At 32.1% G+C, this 19,768-nt stretch overlaps 1 protein-coding gene across 1 annotated transcript; it reads right to left on the bottom strand.

Moving 5' to 3' along the window:
* Positions 1–3,485: 3,485 nt before the first annotated feature.
* On the bottom strand, positions 3,486–7,180 carry LOC120150920 (probably inactive leucine-rich repeat receptor-like protein kinase At2g25790). The gene is given in 4 exon segments (XM_039163514.1): positions 3,486–4,061; positions 4,279–6,465; positions 6,468–6,858; positions 7,044–7,180. Coding segments are annotated over 3 exon segments (2,895 nt in total). The 5' UTR covers positions 6,805–6,858; positions 7,044–7,180; the 3' UTR covers positions 3,486–3,690.
* Positions 7,181–19,768: the final 12,588 nt, after the last annotated feature.

The raw sequence follows: 19,768 nt of genomic DNA, 5'->3' as shown, positions 1-19,768 counted from the left end.
TTGTAAATGCTATGCATTTGGTTTCAAGTACGAAGATGTTGATTCAAGATTTGAGAGAGAATGGTTGGGAAAGTCTGTTGAAGCATGTGGTATTATTTTGTAAAAAGATTGATTTGAATATTCCTTATTTAAATGCACAATATTTTGAAGGTAGACACGACAACACCAACAAAACCAAGTAATAGTGGAACACCACTATCATTTTGACATATTAAATGAAGTGATTGATTTTCAATTGAAAGAATTGAACATAAGGTTTAACACAGAGGTGATGGATCTTTTGAAAGTTATATTTTCTTTGAATTCGAGTGAAGATTATAAATCTTTTAATATCAATGATATTTGCACTATTGTTTAAAATATTATTCTTTTGATTTCACTGAGCAGAAAAAATTGAATTTGGAATTTCAGTTGAAGCATTTTGAGTGTGATATACATCTTGATGAGAAATTGTAAAATTTATCATGTTTGTCTCAACTGTGTTGCTCTAACAAAGACAGAAAATAAAAAATATTTTATCTTTTTATCGTATTAATCATGCTTGTTTTAACTGTTCTAGTGTCTACATCAACTAGTGAATGGTCATTTTCAACTATAAAGATCACCAAAATAAGATTGTGAAATAAGATGGAAGATGAATTTCTTGCAGATAACTTGGTTATTAATATCGAAAGAGATATTGAGACTTTTACTTCAGATTGATTTTGTTTCTTTAAAAGAACGTCGTTCACAATTCTAGGTAACATAATTGTAACATTATTGTTGATGTATTTGTTTCTTTTTTCTAATTTTTTACGTGAACAAAGAATTTTAAGGATTTATAAGTTTTTTTTATTAGCATGATATTTCGATTAATGTACAAGTACTTTTTAAATGCCCCCTAACAAATAATGTCAGGTTTTATCACTGTCTATGCGTACTGCCAAAACTTGATAATTGTCTCCAAAAGTAGATGACGCAATCAAAGAAAAATTACTTTCACATTTCATGAGACAGCAAGCACTAACACGGTCCCTTGAGAGAAAAAAACTATGATACAATGTAGGTATTTTAATGAAAAGAAAACTGAATGGATGAAAGAAACTAAACACTATATTTTTATTCAAGAACATTTAAGATTTAAACAAAATAAAATTAACAACCTGCTAAACATACTCTTAAATTTAAGCAATAACACAATAATAACATTCTCCTAAACTTAATCCTAAATTTAAGCAATAACCTAATAACAATATTCAGTTTAAGTATCACACAAATAACAAATAATGTAAAAATAACACAGTTCTAGACACATCAACTAACAATACTTGCATTCCAAGAAAATATTGAATTACCAACTAATTGACTATGATTGAAACTTCGCCCCCTAATTAATAAAAGATCAAATTGATGGTAGCATGGTATGACAAAAATGTCAGCAAATGATTTTAAAAATATATTCTAATAGATTGGTCAAACTGAAACTGCACGATCATCTCACTTTCCATTTCTTCCATACCAAGAAATTCAGTGGGTTGTTGATGAGATATGTAAACACGGTTCGTTCTTGTGATATGCAAAAAGAGAACTTTTTGGATAAAAAGTTTTGGAATTGGTATTTACTGGGAATATTTTCAAACAGAAGATCTGCGACTATGCCCCCATTGAATTAAACAATAATTTTTAAGGGAAAAAAAGGAGCTTTTTTTAATAGAAGAAAGCAGGCTATCGAAGAGACTTTTGCACGGTCTCCGAGAAAAACCATAATTGATATCTCCAAGCTTTTTAAGATAACATTTCAAAAATCGTATCTGTGCCAGCAAAACTGAGCTGGTTTGCTCCTTGAAATATCACCAAGTTTATTTTATTTTTAATGCTTAAAGCTCCTTTACTGATGGAATCTTCCAACAATGTGAACTTATCTCCTCCCCAAAAGTTTTGTTTGGGCACAAGGGAAAAGGAAAATGATTTTTGTCAATGCCATCATTGCTTACAGAGAATGAAAAAAAGAATAAAACCCTTCAGCATCATCATTGCCACTTTGAAGCAAAAGTTTGTCACAAGAAAGGTTAGAAAAGAAATGAGCTATCCCCATCTCATTTAGAATATCGACAATCAAACTCTTATAACAAAGCATTCCCATCCCTTTAAAACAGTTGGTAATTTATTTCTGCAAATAGTCGTCTTCTTTTTTCTTTTTTCTCTTATATCATCATGAGCTGCAGACATTTGAATATTGAAATCCTTTGATCATTGCCTGTCAAGCATGAACAACTCTTGAAATGCGAGGTTAAAGTATAAAAGGGCAGGCATTGTTTTAGCTGCTTGCTTTTGTACATATGAATAGTGGTCCGACAATATGACAAACAATATCATCATCAAGACATCAGGATTTTTCTTACAGAGCGGTCCCCTTTCACCATGAGCAATTGTCCCTGTTTTCTAGCTGTTTGACCTAACAGGTAGCTGCTGGGCGTGAAACCAAGCCTTTCACTGCCGTTGAAAGCAAAATCTCACATATATATATATATATACATATATATATATATATATATATATATATATATATATATATATATATATATATATATATATATATATATATATATATATCTCAATCCATCTAATTATGCAACAACCAATTCCCTTTGTGAACTGTGACTATAACTTTTGACTTTTGGTGTAGGCAAGCATGTGTTATATTAAACAAATATTTATATAAATTTGCAGAAAGAACAAACAAGGCGCGCGTTGCCCCCTTTGTCTTTGGATAAAGAGCAGAAGGATCTTTCTAAAAACATTATTGTTTTTATCGATTTTGTTATTATTGAATGTTTTACTGGTTTTATTAACATATTCGTTAAAATGTTATTGATTTTATTATTTTTTTCTACTGATTTTGTTATTATTAAGTATTTTTCCGAAAATATTAAAAAATATTAATATTTTAGGTAGATCCTTTAACCGTATATTAAGGATGCAGTAGAACTTCTCTAGATTTAAGTGATGTGGTTAATTTTTTGGTTAACTACATATGAGAAAGTGAAGACAAAAGTGTAAAGAAAAAAAGGGGTATAAATTCCTACAAGAAAGAGGGAAGACAAAGGGAAATGAAAGTGGAGGAAGTAGGGCATGATGTTGAGTCCAAAAACTCCAAATCCATGTGAATTCTATCTAATCCTTAAATGCCATTTTCAAGTTAAAAACCAAGCTGTAAAAGAGAAGAATGATCTCTCTATGTCAGCCAATCAAAGGTGGGAAAACAAGATGTTTTATATAGTTTTTTCTCTCTCATTCCAAAAAAAGGAGATTTCAATCCTTTTTTTTTCCGCATGATACAGAGTGGGTTTTCGGGTGGGATATCCACTTACTCGTTTTACATTTTGAAATCATTTGTTAAGTTAAAAAGGTTGGAACTTTAATAGTTACAAACTTGTGTAAGCAACTTAATTAGTGCAGTGATGACTGATGAGCCATGGAAGCATAGAAGATCTTCAAGGATACTTAACAGAAAATGTAATTCATTTATGAAGGCATTTAAATTATCTACAATTTTCCACTCAATAGTACGTATTCAGCATACCATCAAACAAAACATTTGAGTGATGACAATCATTTTAGTAACTTAGAACTCGAAACCATGGGAAAACAAAAAAGGAAATTAACCAAAATTCTGAACAAAGTCAGGCTGTGTAATTATTAGTAGAAAACCTAAACAGTTGAAGAAAACTTTAGGGCTGAAACACAGGAAGTTATTTTGAAAGCGGATAGTAGAGTTTTAGATACGTCGGTTGAGGATGGCCGAGCCATGGGGTCGCCGGCGGTGCAATGGAGAGCTAGATTCATGGCTTCAACGATCTGGCTCGGGTTGGCGTTGAATGCATGGCCTGGCTTGATCAGGGGATCAACCCACATATCAAGATGACAATCTGAGTAGCAGTAACGAGCCCACTCTACCATGCTTTGGTGTTGCTCCCCGAATTCACCATCGTCGGGGCTTTTCCCCGTTAATAATCCAATCAGAATGAGGCCAAATCCATAGATATCACTCTTTTCACTCATATCTTTGCTTTCTCTAGCTTCTGTCAACAAAGGAAAAATATGCAAGAAAATATTAGATAACATGCACGTGCATGTATTCATAGAAATATTAATGAATATCTAATATGAATCACCAATAAGACACAATAATCGTAGAACTGAAGACAAAATAATATCTCATAACTTTGGGTTTGACCCATGAATATTTTGCCAAGGATTCATTTTCAACTAAAAAAAGGGCTTTTCTATGTCACGTACCTGGTGCAACGTACGCCGAAGATATGAAGGGCTTGTTCGCTATGGAACACAGTCCAGGAAGGCTCAACTGTAACCGAGGTTCATCTTTTCCGTCGATGATAACTCTCTCCGGTGACATGTCTCCGACGATTACACTTGGCGAACAATAGGAATGCAAGAATCGTAGAGCTTTGGCAATCCCCATAGCGACTTTTCGCCGCTTCTCCCAGGTTAAATTGTGAAGTGTTTCACTTAAAAGTTTCCCTTCTATATACTGGTAAAACAAATATGCACCTTTGTCTGACCAACACGTTCCGATCAGATTAACAATGTTGGGATGCTGAAGCTTGCCGAGTCGTTTGATTTCAGACCAAAAGCTCGGTGTAATTGAGTTCACTTCCTTCATTTCTTTCACCACGAAAGACTTGCCTCTGCATATACCATTGACTTCTTTCGCAGAGAGTGTGATATCATCGACTGTGACCGACTTGGAAACGTTGGAATCAAAGAATTGCAATTCCCATATTCCATCTTCGTTTTCCACTCTTTTCAGCTCCAAATTGTTTCTTCGTCGAATGAATATGAAGACAAAAGAAGCAACGACGAGCAAAACTAAGGCCCCGAGAGAACAAATAACAAACAAGAACCACCAATCCCGATGCTTAACCTTTTTGCATGGTGGTAAACCACTCGTCTCATCTCCTCCACAAAGATCATTACCAGCCACTGCACTTGAATTTATAGCAAGGAAGGCCCCGGTAGACGGTAAACTACCCTGTAAATGGTTGTGAGAAATGTTCAATTGAATTAACGATTCCATTTTCCCCAACTGCTGTGGTACTTCACCGGATAATTGATTCTCGGACAAATCAAGATGACCAAGAACAGGCATATCTGCGAAACCTGTTGGAATTCGACCACTGAGTTGGTTATGGCTTAAGTCTAGACTCACGAGCTTGTAGCATGAAGATAACTCCTCGGGGATTTCACCGATCAGCTTGTTTCCACATAGGCTTAATTGCATTAACTCCGTCAAGCTTCCCAAACTAGGTGGAATAGTACCAGCAAATCCGCTCCTCGACAGGTCCAAGACCTCAATCTTTTGGCTGCCGAATGAATGTGGCAACTTCCCTGAAAACCTGTTTCCTGCCAAGTTCAACATTTCAAGCGACGGCATGTCCCATTTTTGGTCTCCAAGGTTGCCGGAAAGATAGTTGTTCGAGACATCCAAGAAGTACATGAGAGGGAGCTTCGTGAACTCCGAAGATAATTCGCCTGACAGACGATTGTTTTGAAGCCTTACTCGCTGCAAACACGTGCAGGTGCTCAAATTCTTTGGGATGGAACCTTCTAGCAAATTTGAGAAAAGGATGAGCTTAAAAAGCCGACCCGAGCTGCAAATTCCATCTGGTATCCGACCCGTGAGATTATTTGTGGAGAGATCGAGAATCGTGAGATTATTACGTCTTCCAAGACTTTCAGGTATTTCACCTGACAGTCTGTTGGACCAAAGCTGAAGCACTTGAAGACGAGGCAAAGAAGTCAAAGCCTTCGGGATGTTACCCGTAAAGCTGTTTCCGAAAAGATGAAGAATCTCCAAGTTTTGCAAGTGAATTACCAGTTCAGATATCTCACCAGATAACGAATTATCACTAAGATCAAGAGAGACCAGCTTTTTGAGTCCAAAAATGGAGTTTGGAATTGGACCTGTAAGCTTGTTTTGGTAAAGAAAAAGATACTGAAGGTCGCTGAGATTTCCCAGGGATGATGGGATTTGGCTGGTGAGATTGTTGTAGACAAGATCAAGATGATTCAAGGAAGTTAACGTTCCGATCTCTTCTGGAATTTGACCCGAAAGATTGTTGTAGCCGACGTATATCCACTTCAAGCTCTTCATTTTGCCTAGTTCATGTGGAATGGGGCCAATTAACTGGTTTGAAGCCAAAGTCAAGAACTGCAAATTTGTGATGTTTGAGATCGAGGTTGGAATTTTTCCAACCAAAACATTCCCACCAAGATCGAGATATTTTAGGCTGTAAAACGATCCGATTTCTAGTGGGATTTCCCCGGACAGCATGTTGTTTGAAAGATCCAATACCTCGAGGTCTGGATTGGAACCTTTTGGTATTTGACCTGTGAAATTATTGTTACTAAGGTTGAGAAGCCGAAGCGATGAAGAAGATGAAGAAAACATATCCTCGGGAATTCACCATACAGCTGATTGTTGGAGAGATTTAAAGTCTGGATAAAAGGCAAATGGAAAATCGACGAGGAAACTAATTTCCCAGATAAGTTTTTTGCAGAAAGATCAAGTCTGTCGACATGAGCGAGATTATTGCAAGTGACGCCGTGCCACTGACAAAAAGTGGAAGATGAATCCCAGTTTGAGAGGAAACCAGAAGGATCCCGGATTGATGACTTGAAAGACAAAAGAAGTTCAATTTCTTCATCAGCATTATCAGACACGACAAAACTGAAAAACAAGAACATGAACATAAAAAACACTACAACAACAACTGGACTTGCTTCAACTCCTTTCTTTTTCATCTTTAGTTTGATGAGCTTATAGATGATCTTTGATACAATTCCAAGGATCCCAAGCTGCTTGGAACGGAAAATAAAGAACGAGTCAATACATGCATAGGTAGGAATAAACAAAAGCTTCTACTTTTATCACACAAAGGAAAGACTAGTTAATAAAAGAACCTGCAAGAGAAACTTTTCTCTAAACAAAGGAATCTAAATCATAAACGACGATAAAATATGGGTGAAATGTGTAGAGTTACCTATGTGTAATCATTAGATTACAGTAAACTTCAAAGATCAGATGGAATTATGTGGCAGAGAAGAAGAAATTAGGATGATATCAGAAAAGGGGTATGTCCTTGGTGTTTTCTTCTTAGTGACTATTGAAGTGAAGATGGTAGGGCGAGAGGTTGAGTGTATAAATAGATGGTGATGGGGAAATGGGCATTGAATTAACAAATAATTACAAGATTGCAACTTGACTTTGGCTTTGAAACATCAAACGGTCAAAAGTGAACACGGGACATTTGTTGGAAGGAAAAGAAAAGGCTCTGATTTTGTCGGATATTACCATCAACATGCTCTTTTGACTGAAACTGGGATTTCTGTAATCGTTGAAAAGCTTTGATGATTGTACTTAATTACCATTTACCTCAAATATGAAAACCTCAAACATTGTACTTAATTATAGTGTTCTAAAACCATTTTCTATAATTAAGTGTAATTTTGATGTTTGATGAAAGTAAAACCATGTTTTTCAGTCATGTTCAGGGGTAGTAATCCTCATTTCTTGGTCAAAAAAAAACTTGAAATCTAATATCTCGTGAAAGCAATGAAGTGAGATGGGGTTGTTTGTTTATTTCAGAATGATTAAGCGCTGAATGATTCAAATACTGAATGATTTAGAGGCTCTGTATGAATTAGCTCTGAATGTGACATGCTGTTTGATAATGACTCTGAATCATTCGGAATGTACTTCTGTGTTGAATCATTTAATATTGTTTTGTTGAATCAATCAGCACTGAATCATTCAGAGATGCGAAACAAACGCGCTGAATGTTTCTATTAAGAGGCAAACAAACAACCCTTAATTAATGTAAATAAATAATCAGAAATATCATGAATTAACTTACAACCAACCAAGTTAACGTGGACAGTAAAGATAATTACAACTGAGATTTGATGTATTTAATGAATCTCAATGCTAATATATAAATAATCAGCCATGCAAACAGGTTTACGAGCCTACAGCAGTATGATGCAGCACTTAACTGCTTCCTTTTGATATATATATATATATATATATATATATATGTAAATCAAAACATTCAGCTGTCTTGTCATTGGTGGTTTTCTATATATCAGAGTTTGTCAGAAGAAATCATTTATTGAGACAATATTCTCCTCGGTGCCAACAGTTGCATTAAGTGTGAATGAAGAAGAAAAATAGTAGGAATGGTTTTGGATCGTAAGTTATAACTGTAAGAGTGAATATAAACGCAGAAAGCGGCAAAGAGAAAAAGAAAGATCGGTCATCAATGGCTTACGTTAAAGCAGAATTTTTCAACCCCTTTTGTTTGGACTCACTGTTTACATCATTGTCTTGGATTCTCCTCTCTTATCCCCCCAACCCAAAACAAAAAAGAAGGAAAAGGACATCCCCTTTTTAGAGAGCAAAAGCAAAGAGAAAGGAGTTACAAATATCATGTATAAATTTATAACATATGAATTGATTATTATTATGTCCAAATTTATAAAGTATAATATTTGAAATATGATTATAGGAATTGGAGCGTTGAGAGTTACAGATAATTTTTTATTTTTGAAAATGGGAGTTACAGATAAGAATAGAGACATAGAGTGGGCAGAAAAACTGGAAAGAAGATGAAAAACAAAAGTAGCTAGGCCTAGGTGGTGTATTGACGTTACAGTAAGGCTGAGGCAGTGGGGTTTCTCTTCTCAGGCTCTGTTAATGGGGCTTTTGAGGAAGACCCCACCATTTATTTCTCGAAGGAATATACAGTGTGTGGTCTTTTTCATACCCCGTCATCACCTTGCATGCTTTGCTTTCTTTTATTTCTCTATTTTCTATCAAATATTATACTTTTTACATTCAACTTTAAATTTGATAATTTTTTTATGATCGCTATAGCTTTTAGCGTATATATTGTAAAAATTAACTTTAAACGAAAATTTGTAAAATTGATATAAATAATTAGATTTATCCATAATCTTACAAAAATTTCGTGCACCAAAAGTTAATTAAACTAATCAATCAAACAAACCAAAATAAATTAGATTATCACACAAAATATTTAGTTTTAAGAGGTTTGTATTTTCTTCCTTTTTTATTGAATTATATTTTATATTCAGGTTTTAATTTATAAAATTGGACTTTGGGTTTAATTTTATTGAAATTTGGATTTGAGTAATTATTTGATGTATTAGGCTTGAGTTTAGGTAATATATTTGGATATACTATTGAATTTAAATACTTTATAAATTCAATAGGTAATTTTAGAATTGATTATTATACTTCTAAGATTTAAAAATAAAACGAAAAACTTAGAACTTTAACCAACTGTTCAAATCGGACGAAATTAATCAAATTGAATCAATTTACTAAATTAATTTAAGGGTAAAATACACCATTTCTCACCGAACTTCACTCTTTTTCCTATTTTATTCAATGTACTTTTAATTTTTCTAATTTACTCATTGAACTATTGAATTACTTTTATTTTGATCACTTTGAATTATTTTATTATTATTTTCATATAATGTGGCATTTTTTATTACTATTCAATATAAAAATAAATTTTATTATTATTTCGAAAGTCGATGGTGGACGGTGATTATTTTAAGTCTTTTTTATTTAATAATAATAATATTTTATTTTATTATTCATTTAAAATTATTTTATATTAAATAATAAAAAAGTTACATCATATAAAAATAATAATAAAACAATCCAAAGTGATCAAAACGTGAAGAATTCAAAATTTTAATGAATAAATTAAAATTAAAATTAAAACTACAGTAAATAAAATAAATAAGAGTAAAGTTCAGTGATGAATGATGTAATATGCCCTTAATTTAATTATTTAACCATGTATTACCCAAAATATGTTTTATAAGTCAAAATGCTATGTATAATGATCTAGCTAATGCAATCGAAAATAAGACTAAATCTATATAAAATAAATTGATATTTAAAAAGATGCGCTATTTGAGTGCATTTAGCACTGTCCTTTATTATATAGTGCAATATAGTTGTCGACAACCATATGGATCGCACATATATTTGGACTTTGGTTGGCCAAACATGACTGTTGTAAACTTGTCCCATAGCACCGTATGAATGGGCGGATACGAGGTGCACGAGTAATCCATGACTCTATTGCATGAGTTAATAATGAGTTATTTTATAATATTTATTTAATAGTTAGATTTTGTTTAAAATGCTTTAATTTATTAATAATGCACGTTCATCTATAAGACGTAATTATTCGAACTCAGAATATTAAAATATATATATATTTTTTTAATCATTAAAACAATTTAACGGGTTCCAATATATTTTTATTAAGTTTTTAATAAACAAATTATAAATAATGATATACACACACACAAAAAAGCATGTATGTTCATAGTGGAACTCCTGTACGTTATCCACTGCAAATGAGTAGTATTATACTGGAATAAATTAGTTGGTATCGTGGTTTCGAGGTGGGATGATGAAATCAAATACGCCTAATCCAGTTCAATATTCTCTTTGTAAGATAACATTAAAAAGTTGATTTATGCCACCATGTTGTAAAGAGCATTAAAAACAATAAATTATATTTAGTGCTTTCATTCTTTACTTTGTATCATTACAGTTTCTTTCATTTATTCCTTGATTTTTTAATCCAATTCTTTGAATGAAGCATGTATGACGTGGAGCCGACCCGCATCCCTTGAACAAGGGTCTTGAATGTTTTTTTTATAATTTTGTGTAGGGTTTCGCTCGTCGCTTCGTGGTCCACAGAGTAATCAATAAGTTGGAAACTTAATAAACATATATTACTTTGGCTAGTAACAGGGACTTGAATATCCCACTTCTTTTTGTAAAGAATGAATTTTCTGATGAACGAATCCACTCGGAGGTTGCTGATCATCAGCCAAATTGAGGGTCACATGGCAGCTGAAACCACTTCCATAACACTATATTCCAATTCTTCTTTAAAATTCCTTCTACGTTTTAAAAAGAAAAAAGAGAAAATTTTATTAAAAAGTCGTCTTTTTAACTTTGCACATGAAACCCATTTGAGAAAATATATATCTTTATTCGATCATTTTAATAAAAGTAAATCTTATTAGATATTATAATATGAATTTTATTTGAATTTATTTAAAAATTAGTGTTCTAACTCGTTTAATAGTAATTAACTAAAAAAGTAAGATCATCGATAGATATAAAGATTCTATGTAGAGTCTAAAATTTTGTGACCATACAACTATAAATATGTATTTGGAGTTTTATAAAATAAAATTTGCTGATATTATGATGTGTTTAAAGTTTGTTATACATCTCTCACGACTTTTTTACGTTTTATTGTCGGTATAATGAAATTCATTTTCTTTGTTGGTGATTTTGTTTTTTTCAAATAAAATTACAATTTTTTATTATTTCACAGTTAATTACTCGTCATTAACCATAACCAATTCTTATATAATAACTTCTAAAAATTAAATCGTTACTTGAACATTTAACTCAAATGAAAATGGATCGCAAATTTACAAAACTGGCTTTTGAAATTATCTAAACATCGAAGAACATATATATTACTTATTTTTTTGGACAAGAATCTAGGGGTGTTTAGTCTTTTGCGATCCTACTAGTTAATCATGTCACGCTCCCCTATATGACTGTTAATAAAGGTTTAACCGACCACCCTTGTCTCCTCAATCATCTAGCTTTAGCAACAGTATTTACAACATAAAAAAACAACACTTACGGACACTTTATTTCATCTTTTAATCGTGGAGTTTTCATTCATAGGGTTTATGCATGAAAGGGATGGGTTTAAAGGAATGGTTCAATCAAATAACTGAAAATTTCAAACTAGTTTTAGAAAGGTCGGTCCATCATTCACGCTTTTAAACCCTAAAGTTGAGTCTATCGCACGTGTGATGTTCACGTCCCATTGGAGATTTTGCACCGACTAAGCCTTATTTCGGGGGGTGGGGGGGGGGGTTGGATGGGGGACCAGCGACCAATTATAGAGCCCAATCATGAATACGATTCCGGTTTTTGGCCCAATAGGGTAAATATTTTAATTAATTAGCCTAATAAGGCATGTTAGAGTTTATTTTGGGATCTACGGCATTTGCAACAATGTTCTTAGAACTCGTCACGTTGATGTGATGAATTTCAATGACAATTATTTTTTAATCGACGCATCAATATTTAATTATTTTGCTTGAAACTCGTTACCTTGACGTGATAAGTTTTATTAAAATAATATATTTTTAATTTCGAGTATTTTTTTAATTAGCATCCATTTATAGCCGATGGCAAACTATCGACATGATTTTTTGAATCGATGGAACTTGTCATATTGACGTGACGAGTTCTAACGATCATTTTCATAAATTTTCATTATAAGTAGGAGTGAGTGAGTTGATAGAGTGTATATGAGATTGAAATCATGCATTTGTGGGAAGACTACTACTAAAAATTTCTGAATAGTATATATGGGCCTGAATACTCAAACATTTATGAATCGGATTCGAGCTCGTCTTTATATGAGGATTGGGTAAAAGAGGCTATGAAGTTGACACTTGATCAACAATAATAAGATAAGAAAACTTGAAGAAGAGAATAAGGAGCTGAAAATCGAGGAGGAGATTTCTATTTGATTTTCATGTAGTTTAATTGTTGTTTAACACCTAATGTCCTTCATTTTCATGTTGGAATCGGCTGGTGGCTTTTGAGTGATGGAAAAATGGTGTAAGAACCCCCTTAAGTTAAGTCAATGAAAGGTTGATCCTTGGGTAAGCTATAGACGTTTTTGAGTTTCTAGGAGCTCAGGTAACACACTATAACTCTTCATTACCACTTGTAATGTCATCTAAATGAATATGGTTGCATGTATGGGGTAAGTGTTAAACTATCTTTTATAATATTTTGATATAAAAAAGTAAGGCAAAATGTTATTGGACTTGATTGAATTTATTCAAAATTTTCAAAAATAATTCAAAGTCCATTAAACTAGAATTTGAGCAGAAAACAATTTTCTGGGTACGTAGTATTGATACTGTTCATATGGTACCAATACCAAATGTAAGAGAAATATTGATACTCTCTAGGTAGCATCGATACTACCAATTGTTTTCCAAATTGCTCAAATTCCAGAATGCAAGATAGGTACCGATACTCAAGGGGTACCGATACTACTTTACACAGTGGTATCGATACCATGAAGCATAGTATCGATACTGGTCAAGCCCAACAGTTTTCAACGACTAGTTTATTTAAATATTACAAAGGTAGTACCAATACTCATTAAAGGAGTATCGATACTCCCTATCTTGGGCAGTTTTATTTTGCATAAAATTAATCCACAACGGCTCCAAAACATCCCCAACGGCTAGAAACGACCACAAACTCATTACAACATATAAAAACAAGTTGAGGACACTTGAAGAAGGACAACACCTATCCAAGCAATAGAGATCAAGAGACAAGCTCTTTCACTCTTTATTTTTTCCTTTTCTCTTGTAAATATGTGTTTGAGCTCATTGCAAATCTTTTAATTATTTTTTCTAGTGAGTTTAATTTTTGTAAACATATTTCTTTAAGAGGTTTTCTTGTTTACATCTTTTAACCTTTGTAAAGGGGTTGGTTCTAGCTTAGCCTTTGAAAAGCTAGGGAGTTGTAAAGGTTATCTTTTATTCCTGGAAAAATAAAGAACAAATTAATGGATTTGTTAGAAAATCCTAAGTGATGAGCTTAGGTAGTGGATGTAGACTTGGTTGAGAAGTTGAACCACTATAAATCATTGTGCAAACTGTTTTATCTTTTTACTCCTTACTCCCTAAACTCAAAAAGCCAATTCACCCCCTCTTGGAAAATTATCCAGTTGACCAATTTGAGCTTCATTGAATCCTAACAGTAAGAAAAACATGTGGGGGTTTGTTTAGTTCATGAAACATGCTAGAGTAACTTCCATGGCAAGATTTGTATTTGTATATTGCAAGTATGAAAATTTGTACCTTTTGACCTCTAAGACACTAGATAAGATGTTAAGCATTTTTGCTAGTCTTAGGGGAATTGTTGGGTTGATTTTTTAGTGTTTCCTGGGCTTAAGTAAATCATTCCCAGAAAAAGGATCGATCTCTCGACCAAAGGGATCGATCCCAAAGTTTCTGTCCATCAAAAGATCGATACCTTTTTAAAAGGATCGATCCCTCGGGAAAAAGGATTGATCCCTCGACCAAAAGGATCAATCCCAAACTTTTTGTTGTGCAGAGCTTTCCTTCGTTGTTTTGCTCGATGTAAAAAGGTAAAATTGCATTCTTTAAGGATCTGAAGTATTGAGAAATGTTGTCTTAACCTCATCACGTTTGAATGAGTTTATTTTGGCTCATTAATTTATTTTCTTAAATACTTAAACCCTTAATCTAGGATATCATCAATAATGATCAACTCAACTAATAACGTTTGTCTGTTATTAATAAAGTGACATAGAACTAGCCTTTGTTTGATACTCGAGAAACTACTAGGACACCCGAGTTACTCTAGCATTATGACGTTTGTCTGTTATGTTATGTTGATATCCAAATATATTTTTTGATGATACGTATTCGATACACGTAAATTCTGAGTCGTGCCGATACGAATTTTGATGCATGTAAATTTTGGAATCGCACCTTATGCTAGAGAGTTCGTATCTATAGGATCAAGACGTGAGCTTTTTATGCATGTAAATTTTAGACCACACCCCGACCTCTCGAGGATCCGTGGTAGACTTAGGAATACAAGTTCCGATGCACGTAAATTTCGGTTCTTACCCAAAAGTTATTATGTTTAGATAGGCTAGTATGTTGTCTGAGACGCACGTAAATTCCTCCGACCACATTGTTGGACCTATCTCATGTTTGTTGATATGTTTCTGCATATTTATGATATGTTAGGTAAGCTAGGGGTATCATCCTGAGATGCACGTAAATTCCTTCGACCACATCACTAAACTTACCTCAGGATGTTTGAGTGTATTTGCATGAACATATTTCTATTTGTTAACATGATCATTTGATGAATACATGTAATATGGTAGAGGTATTATGTGACGTGGGGCTTGAGAGCTCAACGTTTAGAATGTGTTTTCGTTCACAGGTTCCAGTTTTGTGGATCGTAATGGGACAACAAAATCATCGGAGGAGTCTCAGCTGAGTACCAAAAAGCGACGATGTCAGCTTAATGGCATGTAGAGGTCATGGTTTGAAAGGATTCGTTTTGTATATATATTATTCATTTTATATATCTAGTTTCTAAATTAAGGCCCCGTTTTTATAAATTGTTACGATTTGTATTTTATATAAATACTTTTAAGCAATAATGAATTATGAGAAGAATTTTGGGTCTTCGCTTTTAAATTTCGTGTGAGATCTGTGTGATTTGGGTGTTACATTAATATTAACATATAGTTTGAATATTTATGTTATTATATAACATTATCGGAACACAGTAAATCTAGTTATTCAGGTATCTTAAAAAGGGAGGAAAAAGTGTGGGATCGAGAAGAATATCATGGAGAAGGTTCAATAGAGAGACAAAGATGAGTGCATTTAACTTGTATTTATGTTATCGAACAAACATTAGCTTGCGATGAGCCAGTGTCGGAGTTACATTAAGAAGTGAATCCTATTGTATATGAAGTGTGATTCAAGCCTATATGTTCAATTGGTAAGCTAATGAAATTAGTGAATAAGTTAAGGATGCAAGTTGGTGAAATCTGCCTAGAAATTATGTTATGAACAGTAAGTTTAGAAAATAACCATAAATTCTAAAAATATAATTGAAGGATGAATCTTATACAATTGGATTTGTATATCAGTATAGTTTCATTTAGAACAAATGATAACTAATTTCGAAGAGTATACAAAAAGATATGATTTTTTAATCAGTGATAGGTCAGAAAATAGAGCAGCATATTCTGCCCAAAACAACTTCTGTCAGTTATATTTGAAAATTCGCTATAAATTGTAAAAGTGGAACTAGATGGAGTTCCTTATATGGTTATATTTGTATTCAAGTATTGTTTTCAGTGGTGCAAACGGAATAATTTTTAAGTATGTAGATTAATACAGAATAATATTTTTTTGAAGGTAGTGCAAACTGCCAGAATATGAAATTTTGATAAATTGTGTAATTAAAGCAATTTAAAGTAAATGATTAAGCCTAAAGCTTGGTGAGGCTTATATTTTGATTTATAAGTAAAGTGTAAAGTGAGTGAAGTAGTTTGTTTGATTAATTTGATTGGATATGACTTGTGATAAGTCAACCTCTTATTATTTTAAAATATGTTTTCTGTTTTAAATACAAATTATTTATATAATGTTTGCATGAATGTTTAGGGTATGATTTTCCCAAATTATGATTTTTATGAGAATGATATTGGAAAAATGCTATTGATTGGAAACGTTGAATTATAAATGATATGAATTTAAAATAAAGCCCGTTGTATATTGCATTGAGAGTCGTAGGTACAATTGGTATGCCATGAGGTGGAGTGATTGATATAATGTGGTATTACCAATGGGTAACTAGTATATTTCTAATATGATTGCACTTTGTGTGCATATTATGATTCCGATGTGATAACACTGTGTGTGCTTATGATATATTGTGGTGTTAACGGTAGGTACACTAGTATATTTCAGATGTGATTGCACTTTGTGTCTATATTATGATTATGATATGATAACACTGTGTGTGTTAATATGTTCTTATTTAGATGATACCACTGAAGAGCTAACTGCTGCATACTTGTCTGCACGTATCTTGTATTCTCTTGCATATACACTGGGCTATAAAAGTAAATGTGAAAGTTATGAAAAAATATGAAAGAAATGAACATGGAATTGAAAAGAAAGTTTTGAAATATGTTTGAATGAAATGAACATAAGTTGTTTATGATATTCAATATTGACTTACATGATTTTTGATAAAATCATAAGATAATGATTTTTTCAGGTTTCCAAGATGAAAAATGCATGAATAGCCCGGTTTGAAAGTTTTAATGCTTTTATTTAAATTATAGATTTATGTTTATAATATTTTATGAAATTTATGTTTTATCTCATTTTAGTTATATTACTGCCTCACTAATTATTACTTAGCTCGTGAAAATTTGTATGTGTAGGTTCGAGTAAAGAAAAGAACATGAAGTGAAGAGTTATCTGAGCATCTTATGGAAGTCAAACCTATATACAGAATCAGTAAGACATCATATATTTGACTTATTAGTGGCATGTACATTACACGTGATGGCATGCTTTATTGAATTTATTTTAAAAGGGTCTGTAATAGTAACTATGATTATTTTCTTTAGTTTTGACTAATTTTATTATTTAATCATATTTTTGAATGAATAGTATAAATGTTATATTTTAAATGGTTTTAAAATTAAACAGCATTTAGGCAGTGATATATAGTTATGATCAGCTCTGAACTGTTTACTTACTGACTGAAATTGGATTTGTTTGCAGTGATTAAATATTTTTTTATGATTTTATATGAATAAGGTAAACGTTTTTATGTTGAATAATGAAAGTTTAAAAAGAATCAAGATTTTAAGTCTTTATGCTCAGTTAATAATTGTCAAGTTGATGTGACATCTTTAGCTTGTATTTCGAAACATATATGGGCTATGAGTGTTACATAATCCATATCAATATAAATTCGACTGGATTCAGATCAACCCTTCAACTTCCTTCGTAATTGTGAATTTGGCAACTATTCTTCAAAAATTGTTGGTGGCCAATAAACATCGTTTGAGAGATACTTAAACTTACAATTGTATATGTTGTGCATAGTATACATGTTATATCAATCATCAACATGTGAGCATGGATCAACATTAACATGCATACAAACAACATCAGTGATATCATAATCATCAATTATTGGTGTGTAATCGTCTACTATCATTGGAACAAAAATTTCTTCATCCTTGATAAACTCAGCAAGGATTTTCATTGATATATCACTTCATTCAGAAACTTTTCATTCATATATCAATTTATTTCAGAAACTTCTAAAAAATGAGCTATCATCTATGATCATTTAATACGTCATTTTCTCATACACCATTTAATACACAAGGATAATAACTTTTCAGTGGCTAATTACCTCACTTCATATACTTTTCATTGATATATCACTTCATTTCATAAACTTTTCAGTGATAAATAAATTAGTTTCAGAAAACGTCATTTTCTTATACACCAATTCATACACAATGACAACTTTTCAATGCTCAATCACTTCAATGCATAAACTTTTTAGTGATATATCACTTTATTTCACTGGTGTATCAGACAAGGACAAATATAAACCTATTTTTTTATATGCTTTTTATTTAATGTTATGTAGTTTTTCATAAACATATTTTTTTGTTATATTAGCTCGTCCTACAGGAAGCACTTCCTAAGCGCCTATAAATATGTGTGAGGTGAAATAAAAAAAAACATCTTAGCAAAATTGAGTCTTTCACTCGCGAAACTTGACTTTTTTTCTAACATGACTACTATTCTTGCAACTGTTTTTATCATTTAATCATGTCTTTCAAAAAAACATTCAACTAAACGAGTTGTAGTTCAAAACAGAAAGAAGGGTTCAACTCGGAAGCAATATAATAATATCTTCGTTATATTATAAATTTCTACTATGATGCACAAGGTTTTATCTAAGCGATGATGTCGTCCTTACTGATATGATTGAGACATACTACTATTATTCTATGTCTAATATCGATTTGTTTGTAGAGTTCGCTGATGTCGACCTTGCTTGTATGGTTGAATATACTACTTCCAGCACGAATATCCTACCAATTAAGAATGATGATGAGGAAACAAAGGTAGATGATGGAGACCCGGAAGCATGATTTTAATGTGTATGTGAACTCCAACAAGAAAAAGAATGGGTTATTGAAGAATTTAATATTATTTCTGATGAGTCTACTGATTAAGAGTATTAAAACATCATAAAGAATAGTCATATGTTTATGATTTCATTTTATTGTTTAAGATGTGTGTAAGGTTTGTTGTATTTATATCCTAAACGTAATGTGTTAATTTTGTTGTTTTTATGTTCTTAATGTAATGTTCTTTTTATCTATTATAAAATTTATTTCAGTGTCCAATCACATCATTTAATACTTTGAACTAAACAAACCCTCAAAGCATTTAATACTTTAAACTAAATAAAACATCTGTATGACAGGTGGAACTCGTCACCTCGGCGTGACAAGTTTTATTTATTTTTACTTTTTTTAAATCTTTATGATAGAAAAAAATAATATATATATATATATATATATATTATTTTAATAAAATTTGTTACTTTGACATAACAAGTTTTAAGAAAAATAATTAAGTACTGTAATAAATACCGTAGAATCTAAAATAAATTTCAATGTGCCTTATTAAGCTAATTAATTAAAATATTTGCCCTATTGAGCCAAAAAAAAAATACGATTCGTCATCCCTATACTAGACTTAGGTTCCCGGCCCACTTAAATAGTATTCATCAATTTTAAATTTGTAACACGTAATAACTATAAATATATTCACAAATAAATAACCTTATTCATACCGGACTACAGAAGATCTTCAACATAATAAACCAAAATTTACGATCAAAGGTTGGCTGCTTATCTGCTGAAAAAAAATAAGGATCTAGAGTTGCTGTTTAAAAGTTTTTGTTATCTAATGG

The sequence above is a fragment of the Hibiscus syriacus genome, unplaced genomic scaffold (genome assembly GCF_006381635.1).
Source record: "Hibiscus syriacus cultivar Baekdansim isolate YM2019G1 unplaced genomic scaffold, ASM638163v2 tig00002793_pilon, whole genome shotgun sequence".
Classification (NCBI taxonomy): Eukaryota; Viridiplantae; Streptophyta; class Magnoliopsida; order Malvales; family Malvaceae; genus Hibiscus; species Hibiscus syriacus.
Note: the sequence above shows the minus strand (reverse complement) of the source record. Positions and strands in the feature narration are given on the sequence as shown.